Here is a 24,317-nt window from a genome sequence, read left to right on the forward strand (position 1 = left end):
CCAGATAGTGAGGAATGTGACAATTCATCATCTTTTGTGACATTTTGCGACTATTGCACTCCGACAGGTCTCCGTGATGACAGTATGCATTGGGATAATACACAATATTTCCAGAATATTCCAATGCGACAATCCACAAGTAGAATTGATATATAGCATCATACGTCCAAGCTCCAAAGCTTAGATTAGATAAGTAGCACAATTTCGACCAGGGGTTGGTTCTAGACCCTCAATCTACGCACGAGATCTGGCTGCGTACCGAACCGTCCGGCGTGGGCGCAAGTGAAACACAGATTCAAGCAAAAGCTTGAGGATGGTCTGGGGTGGCAGAGTCGCAGAACGGGCCAGAACGCGATGCGAAGGTCTGGCCAGATTTTCTTTTTTTCCCTTGAAGATTGTTGTGGTGCCTTGTTCTTAAGGCTACCAGTTTGTCTTGTTTGTTTTAAAGAAATCACGCTCTCACCGCTTTTATTTGTGGCGTTTTCTGCCGCGAAATAATCAGTCATTTTATGGACGATGTTCTTTTGTTGTGACGCTCTTTGGTACATTGTATTCGTTTGTCTGATATATTTTAGTAATTGAGATTCTATCTCTGACTCTTTGAGCCTCACTTTTACACCACGATTTTTCAAATTATCGACGGTCCACCAGCGGTCTATCGACTTCGATCTTTCATCAGCCCCGCACCACGATCTCGGAGAATATCACCACAGGCACAAAACTGTCTATGCTTTCTGCTCGATAGACAGGCAACAGTCACCAACCATGGGTCCGAAGCAAAAGGGCGGCGGTGGAGGAAACAAGCAAAAGGGAAATACGGCAGAAGAAGTCGAAGAGACCCTGCAAGCAGTTGTGTTTGCGGATACCTTCGAGACTAGATTCGAGCCGTTTACTTTGGAGAAGCCTAGGGTATGTCTTGTTCAGATCTATAGTGGCGGTAATGAACTGACGATGATAGTGTCTCTTGCCGCTGGCTAATACGCCACTAATCGAATACACGCTTGAATTCCTCGCTAATGCCGGCGTGCAAGATGTCTTCCTTTACGGAGGAGCACACTCCAATTTATTGGAGAAGCATATCAGGTATGTTATCATTCGCATATTGAATACCGAAACTAACCGTGATATTAGTACATCCAGATGGAAAGCATCATCATCCCCCTTCAAAAAACTCACCTTCCTCAAATCCACCTCCACCTCCGTCGGAGACGTCATGCGCGATCTAGACGGCAAACACCTAATCACCGGCGACTTCATCGCCGTCAGCGGCGACGTCGTCAGCAACTTCCCTATCGATGAAGCCCTCTCCAAGCACCGCGCGCGTCGCCAAACAGACCGAAACGCAATCATGACCATGGTGCTGCGAGAAGCCGGTGCCCAGCACCGCACAAAATCGTCTTCCGTCTCGCCTGTCTTTGTGGTTGATCCTACCAAGGATCGGTGTTTACACTATGAGGAGATTGACCACCATTCGCATACAGATGGGCCAGCACGATTGACGATCGATACTGAGCTTCTTACGACGCATGCGGAACTCGATATCCGTCAGGATTTGATTGATTGTAACATCGATATTTGCACACCAGATGTGCTCAGCCTGTGGTCTGATAGTTTCGACTACCAGGCTCCGCGCAAACACTTTCTCTACGGTGTCTTGAAGGATTATGAGTTGAATGGGAAGACGATCCACACACACATCATCAAGGAGCACTATGCGGCTCGAGTGAGGAATCTTAAGGCCTACGATGCGATCACAAAGGATATCGTCACCCGCTGGACATATCCACTCTGTCCAGATACAAATCTACTTCCAGGACACAGCTTCGAGTTGAGACGGGGAAATATATATCAGGAGCGAGGCGTAATACTAGCTCGGTCCTGTGTGGTTGGAAGACGAACGGTCATTGGTCAGGGGACGAGCATAGGCGACAAAACAACTGTGACGAACTCGGTGCTAGGCAGGAATTGCCGGATAGGCAAAAATGTGATTCTTGATGGAGCATATATCTGGGACGGGGTTGTGATTGGCGATAATACGGAGATTCGACAGGCGATTGTGGCTGAGGACGTTGTTGTGGGCGACAATTGCAAGGTCGAGTCGGATGTGCTGCTGTCTTATGGTGTCAAGATTTCGAACGGGATTACAGTCGCTGAAGGCACCAGGGTTACTGTTGCGCCGCGCGAGGATGGGTCCGTGCCTGAAGACGACCAACAGATTGTAGGCAGCGAGGGACGGGGTTATGAATATGTTGGTGAAGAAGATGAGGATGACGAGGATGTGCGTAGCGAATCCTCTGGTCTAAGTACGGCTTTTCCCTTGACTTGCAATGAATTGAAGAGCTAATATATTAATAGTCTACAACATGGCCAATCTATCTCTCTCCACCGACTCCATCTCTACACTGTCAAGTGAGATCTCCGACGACGGATACTTTCACGGCCAACGAAGTGACAGCTTCGGCACTTCTGCATCCGAAGACGACGATCACGATCACTTCCAGCACGACGCATCCAACAATTTGTACGAGAGTATGCGTGATGGTGTCTCGCCCGACGTGGTAGCCCTCGAACTAGTCAGTCTGCGCATGAGCGCCAACGCATCCGACCACCAAGTCCGGCACGCTGTAGCCTCCTCGTTCATGAAACGCATCACCCAACTTGTCACCGAATCCGGCAAGAGTGCCGGCGACGCAGTCCATGATGTCTTCACACGCTACAAAGACGTAATCGATCGATGTCTCTTCGACAAGAACAAGGAGCAGAAGACAGATCAAATCGATATGTTGCTACAGATACAGCAGGATCTCGTCCATCGCGCCAAGGGTGATACCATCCTCTTGTTCGCGGCCAAGGAGTTGTATGATCTAGACATCATCGAGGAAGAGGCGTTTGAGGCGTGGTGGGCTGATGAGCGCTCCACTGCGACCGACGAGATGAAGACGGTGAGGGCTCAGACGCAGCAGTTTGTGGATTGGTTGGCGAATGCGTCGGAGGAAGAAGATGATGACGATGAAAGCGAAGACGAGAGTGGAGAAGACGATGATGAAGAGGATGAAGATAGTGATGAATGATTGTGTTTGTAGATATACCTAGACGTAACCAAAGATGACATCCATGCAGCTAGCTATTCCACTGTGAAGGGGACAATGATCGTAGGAGTCTCTGGGAAAGGCTGTTCATTTCCATTTCATCCGTGTACAGAACATAAAAACACATCTATATTCACCGATAAAAAACACTTCTCGGTTGGAAATGGCCCGTACAACAAATGAGGGACATGCGGATGCAGCTGTGCATTGGGCTGAAATGTCCGACTGCATCATACGCAGTGAGTCAAGAAATGGCCACCTTCATTGCCGTTGCACACTCGCTAGAGACTCAAGCTGGATATCTGCTCCAGAATTCATCTTGCCTCGCATACAAATCGTCGATTTCGCCGAAGCAGAAAATAGTCTAGGGCTGCGAGGTTTACCGATCTTAGTCGATCCGAGTAATTAAGAGGTGATCTAGGTTGACCTTAGAAGGCAGGATCATTTCAAAATCCTAAAATTCCTCTCTAGATAAGGCATTATCTATGTTGCACCAAAATGCCTTTATTTCACCGAGACTATGCTGCTCTAGCCTCAAACCGCTTCATGATCTCATCGATTGTCGCAGCAACCTGATCTGGCCGTGACAGGAATAGGCCATGACCAGAGCCTTCAAGAGTACGAACCAACCATTTTTCCGGCCCACCTACATCTTAAATCATGCCATCCTGTTGCTCCAGTGGAACATTCCCGTCAGCTGTGCATCTGATATAGCCGAGTTGGCCGATGTAGGTACTATCCTGCCAGACCAGAGGCGGCCTAATGCCCATGTTAGCCGCTATGCTCTTGGGACAGACCTGCGAGGGCAGCGCTGCCGATGGGACCTCCGTGTAAGTACGCCAGGACAGCGACGCGCTTGCCTTGCTCGAGTAGCGATTCCACAACAGATTGGACGCGCGCAGCATCATTAAACTGCGTCGTACCTGGAGTCCCGCTGATGCAGGGAAGGTCGACATTTTCTACATTAAAGCCAAGAGCTTCGAGCAGAGGAGTCTGAAACTTCCAGCACCGCGATCCATGCCATGCACCATATACAAGCACGATAGTTAATCTGTTAGCGTTCGACATGGTAGGAAATTGAGCTGGTATAGGAAGTGTTAGCAGGTGAAATGAGGTTTACGCCGTAGAATCAAATATGAAGCTACGGCAGAAGAAATTTATTGTTCCAGGAGTATAAAATTAATCCGAGTCCCGAGTAAGAGTTTCTATATTCATATATACTATATAGCTCTATGAATAGAATATGAGCAGCTGAAAGATGGAACATTCCTCCATCCCGAACACTCATTGGAGGCTGGCTGAAATACACCTAGAAATTGCTAACCACCCAGTCAATTCTGATCACAGGCTGCTCAGCAGATGGAACTGGTGCTAAACTGGCCAGCCACCCTGATATTGCGGTTCTGTCCCTGGATGTCACCTCGACGCCATTAGTCACAGAAGCTGCTAAGGCTGTCAGTGAAAGCGGCCGTGGACTTGACATACTAGTCAATAATGCTGCTTTTGGATACACGACGCCCGTCCTCGATATCGACATTGATGAAGCCAAGAAAGTACAAGATACCAACCTCTGCGGCAGCGTACGTACGATCCAGGTCTTCAAAGACCTGTTGATTGCGAGCTATGGGCGTATTATCAACTTTAAAGTCATCACCGCTGTATTTAGTCTACCATGGGACGCTGCATACAAAATAGAAAGGGGCTCATTGGATGTCCGATTTACTTTTCTTAGTGGTCGACTTGACTAGTAGCAAGAGATACATCTAGGTGTAGGAGTACAGCACGGTATCTGCACCGATACGATCAGTGTGCACGACATATATATTAACATAGTAAGCTGGGTGCACCATTGTTGCAGTTGACGACAAGAAACAATGCCTTCGTATCTGAAAATATCATTTTTAGTCCACTGCCGATTGGCCCTCACATTCTGCGGTCCTTGGTCCAGGTCCAAATATTCAATCCAATTTTAGATCCCGACAGGACAGGCATGCCAGCATGTAGAGTTTCGGCGTACACCGAACCATCCGGCCGGATATTCTCCCAAAAGACTGCGTTGCCGGCAATAGGCTTGAAAGTCACCCCCGGTTGATCCGAGTCACAGTCAATGAACTCGCACCACCTATTATCTTCAGGCTTCGGCAGATAGGGAAAGTGAGTTCCGCCCCCTGTGCAGTTCGCATGCAAGAATACGTTCAATGTGGTCTTGCGGTCTTTCCTGTATGACTCCCCGAAGGCGTCGTAATGGTGTCGGAAGAAGCCGTTCTCCTCATACCGCTGCACGGAAATAGCTTCAATCGTCATCCCGAGCTCCCAATCCTGATTCGTGCGGGCTCGTTGCTCGAGGCATCGAACTACTTCATCTCTTCCTGGGAGGGCTGTGAGAGATTTCCTGGAGCTCAAATCCACCTGGGTTTGGCCAGAGCCATAGACAGCGGCAGGAGCGAAGACTGGTTCGCTAGGGTATATAAGCCAAATAAAAAAAGAATTAAACTCCTGACTGTGCGGGCAAACCTTTCTTGGATAAGATGCTGTGCCTCGGCGTCACTGACGAAAGAGGCTATGTACACAACAGTCGGATTTTCACTGAGGAGGAAGGATTGAAATGGCTGTACAGGGCACAATATTGAGATGTCCGGCTCAACAAATACCATCGAGGCTGTCGGGTCTTCAGTGTCGGCCGAGCTGAAGGTAGGGTTAAAGCCCAATAATGAAGATGACGCTGCAATACCGTGGTTTTGGGCGAGAGACCGTTGGCCCAGGACTACAAGAAGACCGAACGACAGACGGACCATGTCGGGAGACAAACACAAAGAGTTGAGAATCTGAGCACTCAGGACGGGTGAGCTGAACGGGCCTGAAAGGATGTCAAGTGATGGAAGCAAAGCCGCAGTAATAATAGAAAGTACGGAGAGCTTTGAGAGCCGTCCGTCTTGATATAAAGCGGAATGCCAGAACGATATCTAGGACATTATAATTTGCCTATACCATTACAGCTATCCTGCCAATTTTGGATTGGGCGTAGTCCCTTACTTCCTACGACTATAGGGGAGCTTAAAGTACACATATGGGTCGTATGGCGCATGTGAGCCTCTGACCGGTTCGGAACGCTTGCATATGCAACATACGATCTGTTCCTGACTTAAAGTCAGGGGTGCTTTAGAACATGCAGCTGCGGCGAGCCGATTACATTTATCCTGAGACGAAAGCCATTTACTAATATTTCATTTCTGAACTCTGAACTGTTGCAGGTGATTGACAGTTTGACCACGGTGATCGAATGCCCAAACTGTGAAATGGCTCTTTATATTGAGATTATTTCGATTAATTTAGTAGGAAAAGTAGCAAAAACTTTATTGACGAGTTCTACCATATCTCTGATCTGCCAAAATCCTTTTCTCTTCTTGCTTGCATGTAACGGGACGGTAGATCCAAGCTCCACAGTACGAGCGTATAATTTCTTCGATCGAAATTTAATAATTGAACCACACGTTCCCCGAAGAACAGGGAGTCGAAGCATTTTGAAAGCGAAGATGACTCTAGCAATTGATGTAAACTCCAGGCTGGGAACAGATATTGGGAGTGCATCCGTAGGGGGTGCCATCAGCACGGAACACAGGCTCAGTTCCAGGGAAGGCGTTGGTGCATGCTTGCTGCGCTTGACTGACAACAGTCGGGTTGATTGCTGGCGCAGGAGCAGGAGCCGGTGCTGGAGCCGGTGCAGGAGCCGGCGCAGGGGCTTGAGTAGCAGCTGGAGCAGGTGCTGGTGCCGGCTTGGGAATCGGGATGTTCAATGGTATCCATGGCATTTGAGCCTGGACAGCGCCAATGAGGGTAAGGCAAGCAAGAATTTTGAAGCCAACCATGTTGTCCGAGTGTGTGGCAACCTGAATATCGGATCGGCGAGGAGTAGGGCTAAATAAAATTGGAATCTGACAAGTAATTGAGAAGTGTGTTAATGGTAGAAAGCTAGACGAATTGATGTAGAAGATGACGCGAACAGTTCAGGTGTCTGCGATCGATGACCTTATGTATTCGTTCAAGGTCAGGCAAACACAAGTGGATGGCACCGATCTGTGCAAAGCTTATCGACCATATTCTTCACGACTTCTTTCGGCTGGCTTCATTGCTTTTGGCGCAGAGAGCAAGGAGACCCTATGTTGTACTACATGTAAGATAGACTGGTGCTCTCAGCCAGCCACTGATTATCAACTCGGTCCAGCATAAGGAAGCGCATTCCTTTACAGGACGGCTTTTCATGCCATTTCCTGGGACTATCAGTCACAATACAGCTGCAAGGAAGAAAGATATGTCATCTCGATACTGCTCGTCAGTCGTCACGAGTTGAAGATACCTCCCACCGCCAGTTTGGCCTGCAGGATGTCTTAGGTTGGTATGGTGATACGGCTTACTCGAGCTTACTTCATTTGAAGAACTTCACTCAGACCGGTGATCTTTGAGAGCCCAATATCAGAATCACACTCTAGAAAAGGTAAGGGACATGAGATTGGGACAAATCGAGCGCAGTCGCAAGGTCACCTGAGATGACATGTATCTACATGTCCCTCTGGATGCAGCTCTTGCATAGGAGACTTTAAGCCCTGCTCGGGATCAACAAAGAGCGGTCAATCTGGAACACCTTTTCGGAAAGGAGCACGATGATATAAACCTTCGCTTTCAAGAGAAGTTATAAGTTTATAGTCTGCCACGACAGATAATGGGTGATAGTCTCTAACTGTTTCGCAATCTCTATACTTCCTGATCCGCCGCAAGCATGATCCCCAAAGACGCCAGTTTCCGTTCTTTCTTTGCCTATCTCTTGTTCTGTCGGGGGGTGTTTTCGCAGAACCAACCTGTTTTCCCACAGCCTGGGGGGAGCCAGCAACTTGTCTTCTCACAGCCCAATCAAGGCCAGCAACCTGTCTTCCCACAACCCGGAGGCAACCAGCCTGTCTTTTCACAACCTGGGGGAAACCAGCAACCTGTGTTTCCACAACCCGGAGGGAACCAGCAGCCCGTCTTCCCGCAGCCTGGAGGGAATCAGCAACCTGTATTTTCACAGCCTGGAGGGAATCAGCAACCTGTATTTTCACAGCCTGGAGGGAACCAGCAGCCCGTCTTCCCACAGCCTGGGGGGAACCAGCARCCTGTCTTCCCACAGCCTGGGGGGAACCAGCAGCCTGTCTTCCCACAGCCTGGGGGGAACCAGCAGCCCGTCTTCCCACAGCCTGGGGGGAATCAGCAGCCCGTCTTTCCACAGCCTGGGGGGAACCAGCAACCCGTCTTTCCACAGCCTGGGGGAAACCAGCAACCTGTGTTTCCACAGCCTGGGGGGAACCAGCAACCCGTCTTCCCACAACCTGGAGGGAATCAGCAACCTGTCTTTCCACAGCCTGGGGGAAACCAGCAACCCGTGTTTCCACARCCCGGAGGGAATCAGCAACCTGTCTTCCCACAGCCTGGGGGAAACCAGCAACCTGTGTTTCCACARCCYGGAGGCAACCAGCAGCCCGTCTTCCCACAACCTGGGGGAAACCAGCAACCTGTGTTTCCACAGCCTAGTCAGGGCCAGCTGCCCGGAAGCAACCCACAGCCTGTTGTCCCACAGCCTCATCAGGGCCAGCAGCCAAGCAGTTCCCAGTACACGTCTCTGCCTACATGCCCACAAGGACACGACCTGATCTATCCAGCTCCCGATGGTGGCTTCTTCAAATTACAGTGCAACTACCATGGTTGGCATGGCACTCTGAGCAGTACAACTGCAAGTAGCTACCAAGATTGTATCGACATTTGCAGTGCAACTAATGGTTGTCTTGCCATCAACTGGGACTCCCTTAATGGAAGCGGCTGTTCGCTGATGAAATCTGATCAACCTGGAGATACTCCTTGTCCCAACCACGACTTTGCGTATGCTGTTACTCCGCCTACCATCCCCCAGACAGACGACCTTACGCCTCGATGCACAACTGAGTGCCCTGGGGCGGACCACCGTCAGCACACCAGCAGTTCAGGTGAAGTCTTCAAGATGAACTGTGGTAAGCGCCACGGCGCTGATTATTTGGCGATTCTGGACAAGGATTCACTTAAAGGATGCATGGATGCTTGCGCTGAATTGGTTCCATGCCAAAGCGTTGACTACCATGGTCGGTCAAAGAAGTGTTACCTGTCCAAGCATCAGGGCGAGCCTATCATTGATGCCCCAGGGTTCAGTAGCGCGTATAGTCTTGGCTGCAGTGGAGCCTGTGAGGAAAAGTGCTGTGGTGGCAGTAATCCTTGAAGCCCAGGCTATCTCGGTGTCTGTCCTCTTTCTGTTGGTCGATTATTGACAAGGGATGGCGGCTGAGACGGAGAGGATTGAATGAAGCCGATTGTGGGGATGGCGCACACGTTGGGGAGATACCAATGATCCCAAGTGATCATCAGCATGTTGAAAATTCTTTCGTTTTTATGGACCGTGCCTGTGAAGTGACATGACCGTAGGTAGTCGAGACATTATGATTGTATTTGACCTATTCCATTTTCGTCGCAATTCCAAGTTGGCGCCTTATATTACAGGCACCAATACATAGCTCACCTGCTGACATGACAACCCCACTTTCACCACTCTAGGGAGTAAAGCCTCGCTTTACTTTCATGATTTCAATACACTGTCTAGATTCTTGGATTTTCAGTAGTTAGTCATTATCTGATCAGATCAGGAATACTAGAATAAAATGTCTTGGCGGCTGTCTATTGGTTGGCAGGTCGTCGTCTCCTCTCCAGATCTACTATTTGCCGCATCATCATCATCCGTTCTGGGTGGTCCGATGCGTATTGGCCGGTATTGGCTGTATTAATGGCTGTTTCCCTGGGTGGTGACTGACACTGTGACACCATCGGACTCTTTCCTTTCATCTTATTTATCACCACCGCGCCTCAACCCTGACCCTACAACTTCTCCTTTTTTTCATTCACTTGCTCTCCAAAGAGGACTAAGGGCTTCTGAGGGATATAGATATTTGTTCCTTTTCTTTCCTTCCTCTTCCACCTTACAAATCGCCCACCCTCCTCTGAGCCTCACCTTACCTCACCGCAGATCCTCCCGATAACCCCAGAAACACCTTCACCACGCCTCCCACAACGAGAAAGAGGAAGGCAGTTGAGGAGGCGGCGACGACAAAAACAAAAACCACAAACTCAGAAAGGAAGGTCAACGGCCGCAAGAGTATACCCGAGGCGACTAGATCAGGATCCAGATCAGGGCTGGGCCCAGGGTCAGGGCCCAACAAGACGCTGCGGCTGGAACGGAGTGTCTCTGTTCACGAAGAAGGAGAACAGTCCTCTCAAGTATCATCTGAGAACAGCAAGGATAGCGACAGCAAAGAGTTCCCTCTCTCGCTCAGGAAGAAGGGCTCCCCTCTGGTGACGCCCACCACAACAACGCGGAGCATGGATTCGGATGATGATTTCATGACTGATGTCTCCAGTCGAGAGGAGGATTTCCTGGATATGCAGGATAGTGAAGATGAGAGTTTAGGCGAAGGTGTGTTTATGTCTTTTGATAAGCTGGGTGAAGTAGTGACTGACTCTTTGTTTGTCTAGATTTCGGCGACGACTTCGGCGACAGTTTCTCCTACGACAAGGACCTTGTACAGAAAACCAAAAAGCCCTACGAAGTGGAGTTCAAAGTCCTCAGCCCCGCCGACATTGAACGCGACCAAAACTCTCAGATCACTGAAGTATCGTCAATTCTCGGCTTACCTCCGGAATCAGCTGGTATCCTGCTACGCTTTGCACGATGGAATAGAGAAAAGTTGATCGAATCCTACATGGACCGGTCAGAAGAGATACTGGAAGAGGCAGGGTTGGGCGACAGCTTTGAGGTAAATCCTAGAACTGAAGTTGTGCCCGGTTTCATGTGCGAGATTTGCTGCGAGGATGGTGACGATCTACAAACATATGCTATGCGATGTGGCCATCGGTTCTGTGTGGAGTGTTTCAGACATTATCTTTCGCAGAAAATCAAAGAGGAGGGCGAGGCAGCGAGGATCCAGTGTCCACAGGACCACTGTCATCGGATCGTTGACTCCAAGTCGCTCAACCTACTCGTGACAGATGAATTGAAGGATAGGTAAGACATTCGCTTCCTAGGACTGTCCAACCTCCGACATACTGACTGTAATAGATACAAAATGCTACTTACTCGAACATACGTCGACGACAAAGACAACCTCAAATGGTGTCCCGCCCCAAATTGCGAATTCGCCATAGATTGCGGCGTCAAAGCTAGAGATCTCAATAAGATTGTGCCTACAGTGCACTGCGCATGCAAGCACAGTTTCTGCTTCGGATGCGGTTTGAACGATCATCAACCGCCACCCTGTTCGTTGGTCAAGATGTGGTTGAAGAAGTGCGAGGACGACTCTGAGACTGCGAACTGGATTTCGGCTAACACGAAGGAATGTCCCAAATGCTTGTCGACCATCGAGAAGAACGGCGGGKGTAATCATATGACGTGCCGCAAGTGTAAACATGAGTTTTGCTGGATGTGCATGGGCCTCTGGTCTGAACATGGAACCAGCTGGTATAACTGCAACCGCTATACGGAAAAGTCTGGTTCGGATGCTCGGGATGCACAAGCGCGGTCTCGCGCATCGCTCGAACGGTATCTCCATTACTACAACCGATACGCCAACCACGAGCAGTCGGCCAAGCTGGACAAGGACTTGTATCTGAAGACCGAGAAGAAGATGACCAGCCTTCAGTCTCAGTCGGGCATGTCCTGGATCGAAGTGCAGTTCTTGGACACCGCTTCTCAAGCATTGCAGCAATGCCGACAGACGCTCAAATGGACCTATGCGTTTGCTTACTACCTGGCGCGAAACAATCTCACTGAGATATTTGAGGATAACCAGAAAGATCTGGAGATGGCCGTCGAAAGCCTGAGCGAAATGTTTGAGAAACCGATTGCCGAACTGGCAGAGCTCAAGGTGGACATTCTTGATAAAACGGCTTACTGTAACAAGCGTCGAGTTATTTTGCTGAGCGATACAGCAGAGAATTTGAAACAAAGTAAGCTTTTCTCTTCCGGAGCACGAGATAAAATACTGACTGAGCGGACAGATGAATGGAAATTCAACGTGGACTTATGATGATTAGAATAACGACCCTATTGACTAAGCTGTGTATTTATTGTCTTCGGCTGGCATGTTCTGTTTTATCTCAAGAATTGATTCATTACTCAGAAGCGATCTCATGTTTCCTTTCTCACGACTCACTCTTTCGAAATGGCAAGATCATGTGCATAAGTACTTTTTTTCCTAACTATTTAACGCTGAATACATCCAGAGATGCGATCCACTACGGAGACGGACAGACGGAGTGTAATTCGTAGTATGTAGAAAGAGCACAGACTTGCCCTCCGGAATCGGACATGGCAGCAACGCTGGGAGGCCGCGGAAAAGCGCACCAACACCGCGCCAACACATATCATAAATATTGCCACTGCCTGGTTTCTTCCATTGGCTTGACTCTCTGACAGTATACCGGACTGCAATGATAAAATGACATGAAGAAATAACATACAAAGGACGGAGTTACTGCTTAGGGCAGCTCGGGCCGGTGAGACGCTTGCTTAGCGGCTTTCCTCGGTAAGAATTTGGGGAATCAATCTGATAAGGATTGTCTTCTGTGTAGGGAAGAAAGAGTGTTGCACGGTAGTTTGTGCTCATAGGAAACAAGATAATCTCTTCGTAATGTTCATGGTGGATAGAGAGCATCCTTCACGCAAAACGAAAAGAAAGTAAAGAAAGAAAAAAGAATAAGTAACAAGACAGGCCGAGGCGGTTCTACTTAGTCAACCATCCTAACGGAAGGTGAGATGCCAATGCAAACCGAGCAAAACAGCTACACCAATTTCCGCCAGACTTTTTATTCCTTCCACTCCGACATCTCTTGACGATCTCACTCCAGCTGGCTATTATTCTTACTACACCCATCACTCCCCCGACCATCTCCTCTCTACACGATTCTCTCCGCAGCCTACGCCAGGAATTTATTCCTCCTATCTGCTCTCCTGCATCACCGCCGATAATCCATCAAAATAACTTCCTCCGGGACTCAGCTTGCGGCTCCGGCTGCGCCTTCAGAGCTCTTTCCAGCTCGGATGGCGGAACACATTCCTGGACAGGAGTATGAGTATGTTTTCATTTTCTTTCAGTTTCTGCACTGAATGCGTACGGGGTCGGGCTGGTCGGATTGGCATTTGCGTCATGATTCAATGACCCTCAACGATACGATCTTGGACCACATTTGAAAGAACATGTGGGATGAGCTAACGTCTTCATGATACAGGTACGAAGCTCTTCCTTCGAATTATGGCTTKGGCCACAATATGTTAGCCGGCGCTTTTGCGGGTATTGCGGTATGACTCCTATACAGCTTGGGACAGGCAGCGGATGGATGGACTGATGGAAAAATAGGAGCATTCGGTTATGTATCCCGTTGATTTGTTAAAGGTTTGTTTATACGATCAGCGGCCATTCAATACTTACAGCAAGCTAATTGACCTCAGACGCGAATGCAAGTTTTACATCCGACCTCCGGCGGGCTTTATACTGGAATCACGAATGCGGTGTCGACCATCTACCGAATTGAAGGGTGGAGGACGCTGTGGAAAGGCGTTTCGAGCGTGATTGTGGGTGCTGGTATGTGTATAAACGGGGCTGAGGGGTCTGGAAAACGGCTAATTTGGCAGGTCCTGCCCACGCCGTCTATTTTGGTACATATGAGGCCGTCAAGGAGTTTGCGGGTGGAAATGAGGATGGTCATCATCCATTTGCTGCTGGTAATTTTTCTCCTGAGATGTGATGAAGGACGTTACTGATATTCGCAGCTCTGAGCGGTGCGTGCGCTACTATCGCCAGTGACGCTCTTATGAATCCATTCGATGGTATGTTCGCCACACAATTTTCGATATCGTCCCGCTAACTCGAGCAGTCATCAAACAGCGCATGCAGGTCCATGGATCCGTTCACAAGTCAATCGCGCAATGTGCCCGAACAGTGTATCGAACCGAAGGTCTGCAGGCTTTCTACGTCTCGTACCCGACCACCCTCAGCATGACCGTCCCCTTCACCGCCACGCAATTCGTCGCCTACGAGTCAATATCGAAATTCATGAATCCGTCGAAGGAATACGATCCATTTACTCATTGTATTGCAGGAGGTCTCGCTGGTGCCGTGGCAGCTGCAATTACCACCCCTCTTGACGTGATCAAGACACTTTTGCAAACCCGAGGATTGGCGACGGACCAGGAGATTCGTTCTGCACGAGGGTTATTCAATGCTGCTGCTATCATCAAGCGTCAATTCGGATGGGCCGGTTTCCTGCGCGGACTGCGACCTCGAATTATTTCGACCATGCCCAGTACGGCGATTTGCTGGTACGTTTCATGCTTCCTGTTTCATGATCTGAGCAAACTGACTGACTGTACAAAGGACTTCATACGAAATGGCCAAAGCCTATTTCAAGAACCAAATGTCTGACAAATAAACAAACCAGCAGCTAACCGTTCTCAACGAATATCATGCGTTTCGACATGACACCTCGGCGAACTAGACAGGTTTCTACGTCCGTTTACCCACAACATCAATTCTCTACAACCGCTACAAACAAATAGGAGTCAAAGAACGTCATTTTTGTCCGCACTTTTTTCCTCGACCTCCGAAACCAACGGGCTTCTCAATTAGCTGCTACGACTCTCTCGCATCATAACATTCCATTTCAGCGATGTATATTGTTGCTCGTCATTTTCATCACAACCTCCAAAGGACTATGAATATTCACATCACAACAGCAAACGTTCGATTCGGCGTGTCTTGTCTTCATCAGCATGAAGCACTTTTTTGGTTTCTCGTCCGAAATTGGGATTCTTTCATCACTGCAACTGTATTTCGTCACGTTGCTTCTTTATCGGCGTTCAAGGGGGACAATAAAAGATCCTATACAGACCTGGGAGAAAACGGGTGGTTTTTTTCTTCATTTCTTATCATCTACTAATCACCTGGATTTGTGGGGTGTTTTATTTTTCCTCGTGGTTGTTTTTTGTATTGTTCAAGGTGTTTAATGTTTTGTGTTTAACATGTAATCATAGATACGTGGCAGAAGGTTGTTTGTCTCATTCAAATGGTGAACGATTGGCGATTGTGGAAGGGGAGAAAGACGTTACTAGGTATGCAGACAAGAAAACATACAGAATTGTCTGAACAAAGTTTATGAAGTATATTCTACAAACATATGTATGTAAAATGTATGGCAAATGCGCTCGATCGCCGCGTCCGTGTTTCAAGATACCGTAATTACGCCGTAATGTATGAAGATTTCACTACGTCACTGCCCTTTTTCATCGATCTTTGCCGTGATATCTGTTACAGCCCAAACCATGTCCTGTATTGAATATAACATTACTTACAATAATACGCACCTATATTGCATCTACTTAGATAAGTTGGAATAACTACATATTTTTCCTATAGTGCAATTAGTATAAATATAGTCACAACCATGTAGAACGAACAGTCTATAGGCTGATAATCCTTGCTAGGAAATCGAAGTATGTGACTAGCTCAAAGCAGCCCGGCCAAAAACGAAGATCAAATACAGGCCGAGTAACGACGTCACGCGAGAAAGACCCATCAGTCTGCCCACTCACACTCGCTGAACAGTCTCACTCCATTCTTTCGGGGGTGCTCAGCCACATATTGATCAAAAGGACTGGTACAGTACTCATTCCACATTGACTTCTAAATTTGTTTGATATCATTTCCCAAGACACATTCATGATCAACCCCTCCTTCGGACTCCCCACTTGAGACCTTCGGGAGCAATTGCGAAACGATTCGAACGAACAATCGCATGGCGAGCTCGAGTCCGCGCCTCCCTTCTAGATGATGCGCTCAAAGCCCTCGTCTTCCATGCAGAAGACGTACGACGAGTGCTATTTGATGTGTTCTACTGCCGTCTACTTTGAGGGACAGGTAAGTTGCCTCACCAAACGCAACTAAGTCTATACTAACGAAGTACATCTGATAGAACAACGAATCTGAAGCCCTACGATCATGGCGCTCCGCTCTCGACACTATATACTACCACAACGCCTACCGCGTGCCCCCAAACTACGTGCCCAAATCCGAGACGGAAAAAGCTCTCCAAGACTCCCTTCGACAGCTCGAATTACAATGCAAGGAACGAGTCGACCTGTTGGAAGCGTTGCAAGAGAGTAGGAAAGAAGCAGCCGCTGAGAACGAAAGTACTGATGAGAAGGATTCTTCTGGAAATAGGCCAATGGGTCCGAGACCGCCGAAGTTGGGAAAGGGAAAGAAGCCGTTGATGAGTACGAATGCGAGCAGTAATAGTCCGCAGGGTTTTATTGGGAACGGGACTATACCTGCTGTTGATTATATGGATTTGTCAAAACCTCCGCCTCTACCGGTGAGACCATCGTCTGCAGCGGTATCAGTATCGTTGACGCCTGCCCCGTCTCTGGAATTGAAAGAACCAGCTCCTTCGTCTTCGTCTCCTCACAGACTTTCGCCATCACCTGTTCCAGCTGCGGTATCTTCGCCGGGTACACCACTTACGAAGGAATCGTCTCGCGGCTCGAGTCCGGAAAGAAGAAAGATTATGCTTACGACGCTACGGCAGAAGAAAGATCCTAAAAAGTCGAAATACAAATCGTCGTCTTCGAGCCGTAGTGCGACTAGGCCGGCAGCATCGAAAGCTGCAGGGCTCGCTTGGGGGACCACCAGAAAACCAGTGCCTCTTGCGGCAGAGTCTAGTGATTCTGATCTGCGGAAGGAGACAGAGTCGAGACAAAGATTGTCCAGTGAAGATGTGTCAAGGAGAAATGGACAACAAAAGGTTGCCAGCAGTCCGTTTTCATCAGATTATCTTCCGAGCTCGACCTGGAGAGAACCTGCGTATCCCGATCAAGCGCCGTCACCAGGTCTTACTTCTCCGCAGATTGATTCTGCTGCTGCCGCGGCTTCAAAGTCACTTACGGCGGATGCATCGAACAAACCGCCGCCAACGGCACCTAAACCGTCTATCAAGTCGTTGCCACCGCCCAGATATCCCGCTTATCGAAAAGAATATCTTTCCCATCCAGCCACTGCTCCCAGTGAAAGAAATGTTAGAACGCCACCACTCAACCGATCTACTTCCGCAACGCAAAATTCTACAGTATCACCGTCTACAGGCGAGACATCAGAGCAACCAGCACGAAGAACGTTCCCTAAATCACAATCTACCCCACGAGCATTGAGTTCTACCGGAGCAAATCGAGCATCCGTCTCATCAATCAGTGGAGACGAACCAGCTCGCCCACCGCCGCGAAGGTCAGATGCAAGTTTTGACGGTGCCGCTGCTTCTGCTGGACGGAAGCCAAAGCCTCCTGCACCAAGACGAAAGCCTAGAATTACGCCGCCATCGAGTGACCAGGACTCTGCCAGGGAGGACAGTTCTTCTGAACGAGAGGAAGATCCTAAATTACGAGACATTATGAAGAAATTGCCTAGAGGAATTGATGTGAATGCCGCTCGGCAGATTCTGAATGATATAGTCGTCAGAGGCGACGAGGTACATTGGGATGACGTTGCGGGTTTAGAAGCAGCTAAAAAGGCGCTCAAAGAAGCTGTGGTGTATCCCTTTCTACGACCAGACTTGTTCATGGGATTACGGGAACCTGCGCGAGGCATGCTATTGTTTGGACCACCAGGTACAGGAAAGACGATGCTTGCGCGGGCCGTAGCGACAGAGTCCAAATCAACATTTTTCTCCGTCTCTGCGTCTACACTCACCTCGAAATGGCACGGAGAAAGCGAGAAGCTTGTTAGAGCTTTGTTCGGCCTTGCCAAAGCATTAGCGCCGTCGATTATTTTCGTTGACGAGATTGATTCTTTGCTCTCGACACGGTCATCTGGAACGGAACATGAAGCATCCCGTCGATCCAAGACAGAATTTTTGATTCAATGGTCCGATCTACAACGCGCCGCTGCAGGACGAAACCAGTCAACCGATAAAAGTCACGATGGAGGCGGCGATCCAAGTCGAGTGCTTGTACTGGCTGCAACAAATCTGCCTTGGGACATTGACGAAGCCGCTCGACGCCGATTTGTGCGTCGACAGTACATCCCATTACCAGAAGATCATGTCCGCGAACAACAAATCCGCCGCCTGCTCAGCCATCAGACCCATGAAATGTCGAATGAGGATATAGAAGTTCTCGTCAAAGTTACCGAAGGTACCTCTCCTCAGACCCCTCTTGTAAAATAATTCTAATAACATTGAGCAGGCTTCTCAGGCTCGGATATAACCGCCCTCGCCAAAGACGCCGCCATGGGCCCGCTGCGCAATTTAGGCGAGGCATTGCTACACACACCCATGGATCAAATTCGACCGATCAGATTTGAGGATTTCGAGGCGAGTCTGTATACTATCCGGCCCAGTGTGGGCAAGGATGGATTGAAGAGATATGAGGATTGGGCGAGGGAGTATGGGGAGAGAGGGGGGTAGCCATATCACTTATGAGTGCATACTGGTCGTTGCATGCGTAGGTCATGACTTATCGATGTATTATATGATCAGAGAATGAAAACGGATTCATACACTTGTATCAAAAGTGAATTGTGAGTTGAAGTTATATCTAGATTTAGGAACAAAATAAATGTACAAATCGACACTAACCTACATCGTACACACCACCCATCGGGCAAACAAACAAATATCTAAGCACTAGCCTGACTCTGAGCAGCAGCACGCTCAATAACCAACCCCCGAATCCTACCAACATGCTCCTTACTCTCCACAACCCTCCTCATCACCTTCCCAACATCGCTTTCTCCTTCCTCGGCAGCTTTCCTGCTTGCCTGTCTCATCAACTTCACCATCCTCTTGGCCACCATTTCCTCCTCTCTCTCCGCCCTCGTCGGCACAGCAGGCCTCTCCTCCACCGCGGACCCAAACGGCGCCACAATCCTTTCAACAACATGCCTCACACTCGGCGCTCTCGGCGCCCCCGACGAAAACTCAATGACATCCCCTTCCCTAAGCGAATTGCGTGGATCGTGCACGAGATAGGTCGTGGTTTTCGGGTAGTATTTCCGAATCTTGCGATCCCATTCGCGGTGCTGGTAGGCGACGCGCACGGTTTTTGACATGAGGCCGACACTGGTTACAGTGCCGCGTTTGAGGGTGTAGGGGTATTGTCTGATTGAGGGTTGGGGGACGTCGGAGGGCCAGCTAGTTTCTTGTTGTTCGGAGGGAAGGATTTCTTGTTCGGCTTCTTTGACTTGGTCGATTATGGGGGTTGGTGAGGTCTGCGTCTCGGAGAAGGTTGAGGCTGATGCCAGGTTCTGGGCATCTAATTGTTGTTGTTGTTTTTGTGCGTCTAAAGATGTGGACTGCTGCTCCTCAACTTCGTTTTCTGCTTCTTGCTCTTGCTGTTGATTCTCTTCCTCGCCCTTCTTTGCGGCTTGATTCTTCTGCTGTTCGCCCGTCAAAAAATTCCAGATCGATCGTCGCGAGCCCGAGGCGTTGATGGCACCTGCATATCTGGTCTGTGACTGAAAGGCATTCATTCTAGTTGCAGATCTTGCCACTGTCGAGGAGAGAAGCAGGCTGCCTCTGAGGATGTTGCTGGGCGCCATTTTGTGTCGGGKGAATTCGTCGGCGGAAGGTAGGTGTAAATTTTGCTCGAGTCGTCGGACGCCCGCTGCGTCAATTCAGCTATTCTTCAGTAGCCCCTGAAATTGAAAGACGTTTGAAAGTAAAACGACCTCCTTATTCTTCGACGAGGTAGCGTAAGGTCGAGCTTGTAATTAAAGCAAGACCGTGTATTGTTGAATGGGAAGACTACGAACGGAGATGTTGCGGATGGATTTCTCGCTGTGTTTGCACTGTTTGTCTCTACTATAAAGTCCTGGAATCGACCAGTCAGCGGTCTACATTTTACTTTTGACAAGATAACAAAAAAGTTGAATGACAATTATTTTGGGTGTCTTGCATGATATTAGTAACAGGCGTTCATTAGTGTACATGTAAATCGTTTATTATCATAGGTACCGATAAAAAGTCTCGTATTCAATGAGGGAGAAAGAATAATCCAAACACGCCTTCCGTACGCCAACCTCTGCAACTCGTTTTCTATTATGACCTGTAGTATCTTGTCTTGTCTTGCGACCAGCTCAAGTAATGAATCTAGAATTTACCTTCTTCTTCTGCTTCTCCTTCTGACGATACCACTACAACCTCATCTGGGGCAGTCTGCTCGCCGTCGCCGTTCATTACAGGTGTGGACACGCCAGGCACGAGAAGCGACGCTTTTCGCACTGAGACCTTCTGTTTTGACTGTGCCGAGATGCGTTTCAGTTCACTGACGAAGGATTGTCCCCAGAATGCACTCGTGTATTTGGAGACGTATTTTTCGAGCTTGGAGAAATTAAGTGCTTTTTGTTCTTCGCTCATAGTTACGGCTTCTTGATAAGCGCCGGCGAGTTCTTCGGTGTTCCAAGGGTTGACGATGATGCTGCCATTGAGTGATTGAGCAGCTCCAGCAAATTCAGACAGAACAAGAACACCGTGGCGCTTGTGCTGTGTAGCGATATATTCGTAGGCGACGAGGTTCATTCCATCGCGGGTAGAGGACACGATACATGCGTCTGAAACGGCATACAATGCAATGAGCTCGTCAAAGTTGACTGATTTGTGCAAAAAGTGGATTGGCATAAACTCCACGGTGCCTATGTTTATCAGTCAATGTTCAAAATAATGGAGCAAGCGCACATACCGAACTTTCCATTGATCCGGCCAACAAGCTCATTGACAACTGCTCGCAGGTTCTGGTACTCCTCGACGTCCTGTCGACTAGGGACTGCAACCTGTACGAGTACCACCTTACCAACCCACTCGGGGTGATCACTGAGGAACACTTCCAAAGCATGTAGTTTCTGTGGTACACCCTTGATGTAATCCAAACGATCTACTCCGACCATGAGTTTCACTCCTTGGAACTTCTGTTCAAGCATCTCAATTCGTTTCTGGACTTTTTCTTTCAAAAGCCCTTCCTTGAACTTGTCCGGATCAATGCCGATGGGGAAGGCGCCAGTCGCGACAATCTTGCCTTGAAACTCGATTCCATTTGGTGTGGTTTGGAGGTTACTAGATCTGTTAGTTCTTGTCCCCTCAAGATAGCAAGTATACTGACAGAAGTCGTGAACAACTACTCAAAAAGTGTCGTGTGTAGTCATATGTGTGGAATCCAATCAAATCACAATGCAAGACACCAAGTAAAAGTTCGTTCCGCACAGGCAGAATCCGATAAATCTCACTGCTGGGGAACGGTGTGTGAAGGAAGAAACCAATCTTGACATTCTTTTTCGTATCGCCAATCTCTTCTCGCAGCATCTCCGGTAGCAGCATCAAATGGTAGTCGTGGACCCATACCAAATCACCATCCTGGACGTCCTTCGCAACGGCTTGCGCAAACAGACGATTGGCTTTTTTATATGCGTCCCATGCATACTCGTCGAATGTGATTTCGCCGGGGTGGTAGTGAAACAGCGGCCAAAGGATCGAATCTAGACAACCGGCATTAGCATCAGTCGCATTAAGCAAGCAAGCAGATATACTCACTAGAGAAGCCATTGTAATGTCGATCAGCAAGCTCATCATCAATCATGACAGGAATGGCCCCGTATTCATCCTTGAGCCGTTTCTGCACCACGGGAATCTCTTCTTCGGGAACCTCCAAGCCGGGCCACCCATACCACCGGAACGTAGTCGATTTCGTCAGGCCACTCAACCCACTGACGAGACCACCTGATGACATGGAAAAATCATACTTTCCATCATCCGAGCGCTTGATTGTAATGGGCAGTCGATTCGAGACGAGGAGCAATCTCGACTCCTCGGTCTGGGGTTGTTCTTCGGAAGGCATGTCGGCGTATGTATAAACGGTATGAATTGTAGGGATGATATGATATGATGGGGTAATCTAGACCGGGCGATTCGACTGTCTGCAGAGTTGGTAGCTAACGTGGGGTAAGGAACAGCTTCGTAGCGCAATCAATTCCTCAATTCCCTTAAGAGAGTGTCAGTATAGTTGTCAAAGAATTGAGTACATGCACCGTCCGCATTGAGTTGAGTGCCTGAGTACGAGACTTTGAGGTGACAGGTCAAACAAGGAATGCGTCGGGTAAAAACCGGGTCAAATTCCGACGACGGCACGATGTCATTGACTTTTGGAAAGGCGACAGGGTTTATGCTGGTAGGATGCGATGAAAAGACAGGAATAATGTCATATAATATTAATAATGATGAAGACAATAATTACCTGGAGATTAACTGATCCAACAGACCCAACTTCATACACGAAGCGCGCAGTGAGGTAGCTTGCGGTTGGAATGACGTCTCTCTTTGTTCACCGGAAACGAAGCTGGTGGAGGAGTAGAAACTAGAGTGTCTAGACTCTTTTTTCTCTCTCTTCACGCAACACACTGAGAGCCGGGCAGTGGCAATGGCGCAGCCAGATGGAACGGTAAAGATGTCCTCAATAACGACTTCATTGAGGAAAAAAACGAGAAAGAGAAGAACACGTAGGATGAGGCATGGAATAATATATGGAGAAGGTTGAGCAGAGAGTAGGTATGGAGGGGCAACATCGGGCAGTGGAGACCTGACTGTACATAACTGCCGTCAGGTAGTAAGTTACATACAGTAAGACATACAGTCAGTACAGCAATACTACATACTACCACACCATGAAAACCGCGCATTATCATGCCCATTATACAAGCAGACGAATACAAAAACAGAAACCGAGCATGAGACCACGCTTCCGATTCTTACTCGTAGCCCTAAAAGAGCCTATCACTTGGTTCTCTCTATCATTCCTAGAGTTCCTAGAATACCCTMCCCTGGCAAGCCACATGAGGGGAAGTACTCTCACAAAGCAGGTCTCTGTGCAGTAAGCTGCCACTCTCCAGTATCTCCATCGTGCTCAACCTTGCCCTCCGCTTCTAATTTATTCAGTACCTGAATGACGCCATGCGACGCCGGTAAATGCAGACTCTCAGGCACATCCTTATAGATCACTTTCACCAACTGTATCGGCGTCCAGCTCGACACTCTCTCCGGCGAAGATTCAGCAGCTGCTACATCCAGCTTGCCGAATTTGAGCACTCGCAAAACCTCATTTTCGCGCTGTTGGCGGTGGTTGATGTAATCGCCTATCTTTGCGCTGGCTTCGTTGATTATGGCGCCGTGGCCCGGGTAGGCGCGACCCCGGACTGAGTCTTTCATTTTCTTGAGGCTACTGAGATAGGTGCTGAGGTCTTCGAAGACGGCTGTTCCATGGCCCAGAACATCTAATTTATTAGCATCCCGATCCTTCTCACCTGTCTTCCGGAGGTAAATACATACTGTCGCCGGTAAATATAGCATCCTCCTCCTGTAATATAAAACTCATATGATCGACCGTATGCCCCGGTGTATGAAATGCCTGTAGCGTCGCGCCATCAGCTCGAAAAATCTGTCCATCTTCAATATCGGCCTGTCCGTCTTTCGGTTGATGTTTGTAGACTGTAGCCTGGGGGCAGATTTTTAGTAGATCCGGCACGCCATTGATATGGTCGGGATGCCAGTGTGTCAGCAATGCCTCGTGGACAACGGCGTTCTCTTCTTTGAGGACTGACTGGAGCAGTGTGGCCCAGCGGGGGCGACCTTCTCCAGTGTCGATCAAAAGACGTCGAGGACCACGGCCGACTAGATATGTGTTTGTTCCTGAGGATGTCAATGTACAAATTCTCTGCAATGATTAGAATGACAAACCTTGTAATGTAAACTAGCCCATACGTTAAAATCAGTCTCTAGAGCTGCTACCAGGGAGAGGAAGGACTAACTTTGCCAGGGTTTCCAGCTAGAATTCTGATAACTGTAGTACTTAATCGTTCGACCTCTGGGAGCGGCACGAGCTGAGTAGCCATGGTCGATATTCGCAGCAGCGATTGGTTTATCCGTGTGAGAAATAATTATGATTCAGTTTACGAACGAAAAATATGGTGCGACAATGTTTGACAGCAACTAGAAAAGCATACAGATCACTTACTCGGTCGATATAAAGTAACATCACCGAGCCTCGGCAATTTTATACGTGATCTTATCGGAAGATTATGTCATCCCATAACGATCTAC

The 24,317-nt window shown here is 48.6% G+C and overlaps 8 protein-coding genes across 8 annotated transcripts; 5 read left to right on the forward strand and 3 right to left on the reverse strand.

Annotated features, from left to right (window-relative positions):
* Nucleotides 1–765: 765 nt before the first annotated feature.
* Nucleotides 766–3,071, forward strand: BHQ10_004843 (uncharacterized protein; the record flags this gene model as incomplete). Its single annotated transcript, XM_040877253.1, has 4 exons — nt 766–909; nt 959–1,083; nt 1,132–2,303; nt 2,356–3,071. The coding sequence occupies 4 exons, from the start codon at nt 766–768 to the stop codon at nt 3,069–3,071; spliced, it is 2,157 nt and encodes a 718-aa protein (XP_040733347.1).
* Nucleotides 3,072–3,688: 617 nt separating this feature from the next.
* Nucleotides 3,689–4,837, forward strand: BHQ10_004844 (uncharacterized protein; the record flags this gene model as incomplete). Its single annotated transcript, XM_040877254.1, has 3 exons — nt 3,689–3,817; nt 3,885–3,919; nt 4,474–4,837. The coding sequence occupies 3 exons, from the start codon at nt 3,689–3,691 to the stop codon at nt 4,835–4,837; spliced, it is 528 nt and encodes a 175-aa protein (XP_040733348.1).
* Nucleotides 4,838–5,012: 175 nt separating this feature from the next.
* On the reverse strand, nt 5,013–6,955 carry BHQ10_004845 (uncharacterized protein; the record flags this gene model as incomplete). Its single annotated transcript, XM_040877255.1, has 3 exons — nt 5,013–5,547; nt 5,604–5,946; nt 6,661–6,955. The coding sequence occupies 3 exons, from the start codon at nt 6,953–6,955 to the stop codon at nt 5,013–5,015; spliced, it is 1,173 nt and encodes a 390-aa protein (XP_040733349.1).
* A 908-nt stretch (nt 6,956–7,863) lies between these two features.
* On the forward strand, nt 7,864–12,220 carry BHQ10_004846 (uncharacterized protein; the record flags this gene model as incomplete). The annotated part of the gene is made up of 5 exons (XM_040877256.1): nt 7,864–9,124; nt 10,165–10,611; nt 10,671–11,199; nt 11,254–12,140; nt 12,192–12,220. 5 exons carry the CDS (start codon nt 7,864–7,866, stop codon nt 12,218–12,220), a joined length of 3,153 nt encoding a protein of 1,050 aa, XP_040733350.1.
* Nucleotides 12,221–13,233: 1,013 nt separating this feature from the next.
* BHQ10_004847 (uncharacterized protein) lies at nt 13,234–14,621 on the forward strand (the record flags this gene model as incomplete). Its single annotated transcript, XM_040877257.1, has 8 exons — nt 13,234–13,265; nt 13,422–13,491; nt 13,550–13,585; nt 13,642–13,774; nt 13,825–13,914; nt 13,963–14,019; nt 14,067–14,511; nt 14,567–14,621. The coding sequence occupies 8 exons, from the start codon at nt 13,234–13,236 to the stop codon at nt 14,619–14,621; spliced, it is 918 nt and encodes a 305-aa protein (XP_040733351.1).
* A 1,394-nt stretch (nt 14,622–16,015) lies between these two features.
* BHQ10_004848 (uncharacterized protein) lies at nt 16,016–18,641 on the forward strand (the record flags this gene model as incomplete). Its single annotated transcript, XM_040877258.1, has 3 exons — nt 16,016–16,105; nt 16,161–18,369; nt 18,421–18,641. 3 exons carry the CDS (start codon nt 16,016–16,018, stop codon nt 18,639–18,641), a joined length of 2,520 nt encoding a protein of 839 aa, XP_040733352.1.
* Nucleotides 18,642–18,853: 212 nt separating this feature from the next.
* BHQ10_004849 (uncharacterized protein) lies at nt 18,854–22,062 on the reverse strand (the record flags this gene model as incomplete). The annotated part of the gene is made up of 5 exons (XM_040877259.1): nt 18,854–19,839; nt 20,336–20,866; nt 20,914–21,284; nt 21,331–21,703; nt 21,759–22,062. The coding sequence occupies 5 exons, from the start codon at nt 22,060–22,062 to the stop codon at nt 18,854–18,856; spliced, it is 2,565 nt and encodes an 854-aa protein (XP_040733353.1).
* Nucleotides 22,063–23,069: 1,007 nt separating this feature from the next.
* Nucleotides 23,070–24,109, reverse strand: BHQ10_004850 (uncharacterized protein; the record flags this gene model as incomplete). The annotated part of the gene is made up of 4 exons (XM_040877261.1): nt 23,070–23,491; nt 23,547–23,906; nt 23,955–23,967; nt 24,026–24,109. 4 exons carry the CDS (start codon nt 24,107–24,109, stop codon nt 23,070–23,072), a joined length of 879 nt encoding a protein of 292 aa, XP_040733354.1.
* Nucleotides 24,110–24,317: the final 208 nt, after the last annotated feature.

Source organism: Talaromyces amestolkiae, assembly GCF_001896365.1.
Source record: "Talaromyces amestolkiae strain CIB chromosome Unknown scaffold8.1, whole genome shotgun sequence".
NCBI classification, from domain to species: domain Eukaryota; kingdom Fungi; phylum Ascomycota; class Eurotiomycetes; order Eurotiales; family Trichocomaceae; genus Talaromyces; species Talaromyces amestolkiae.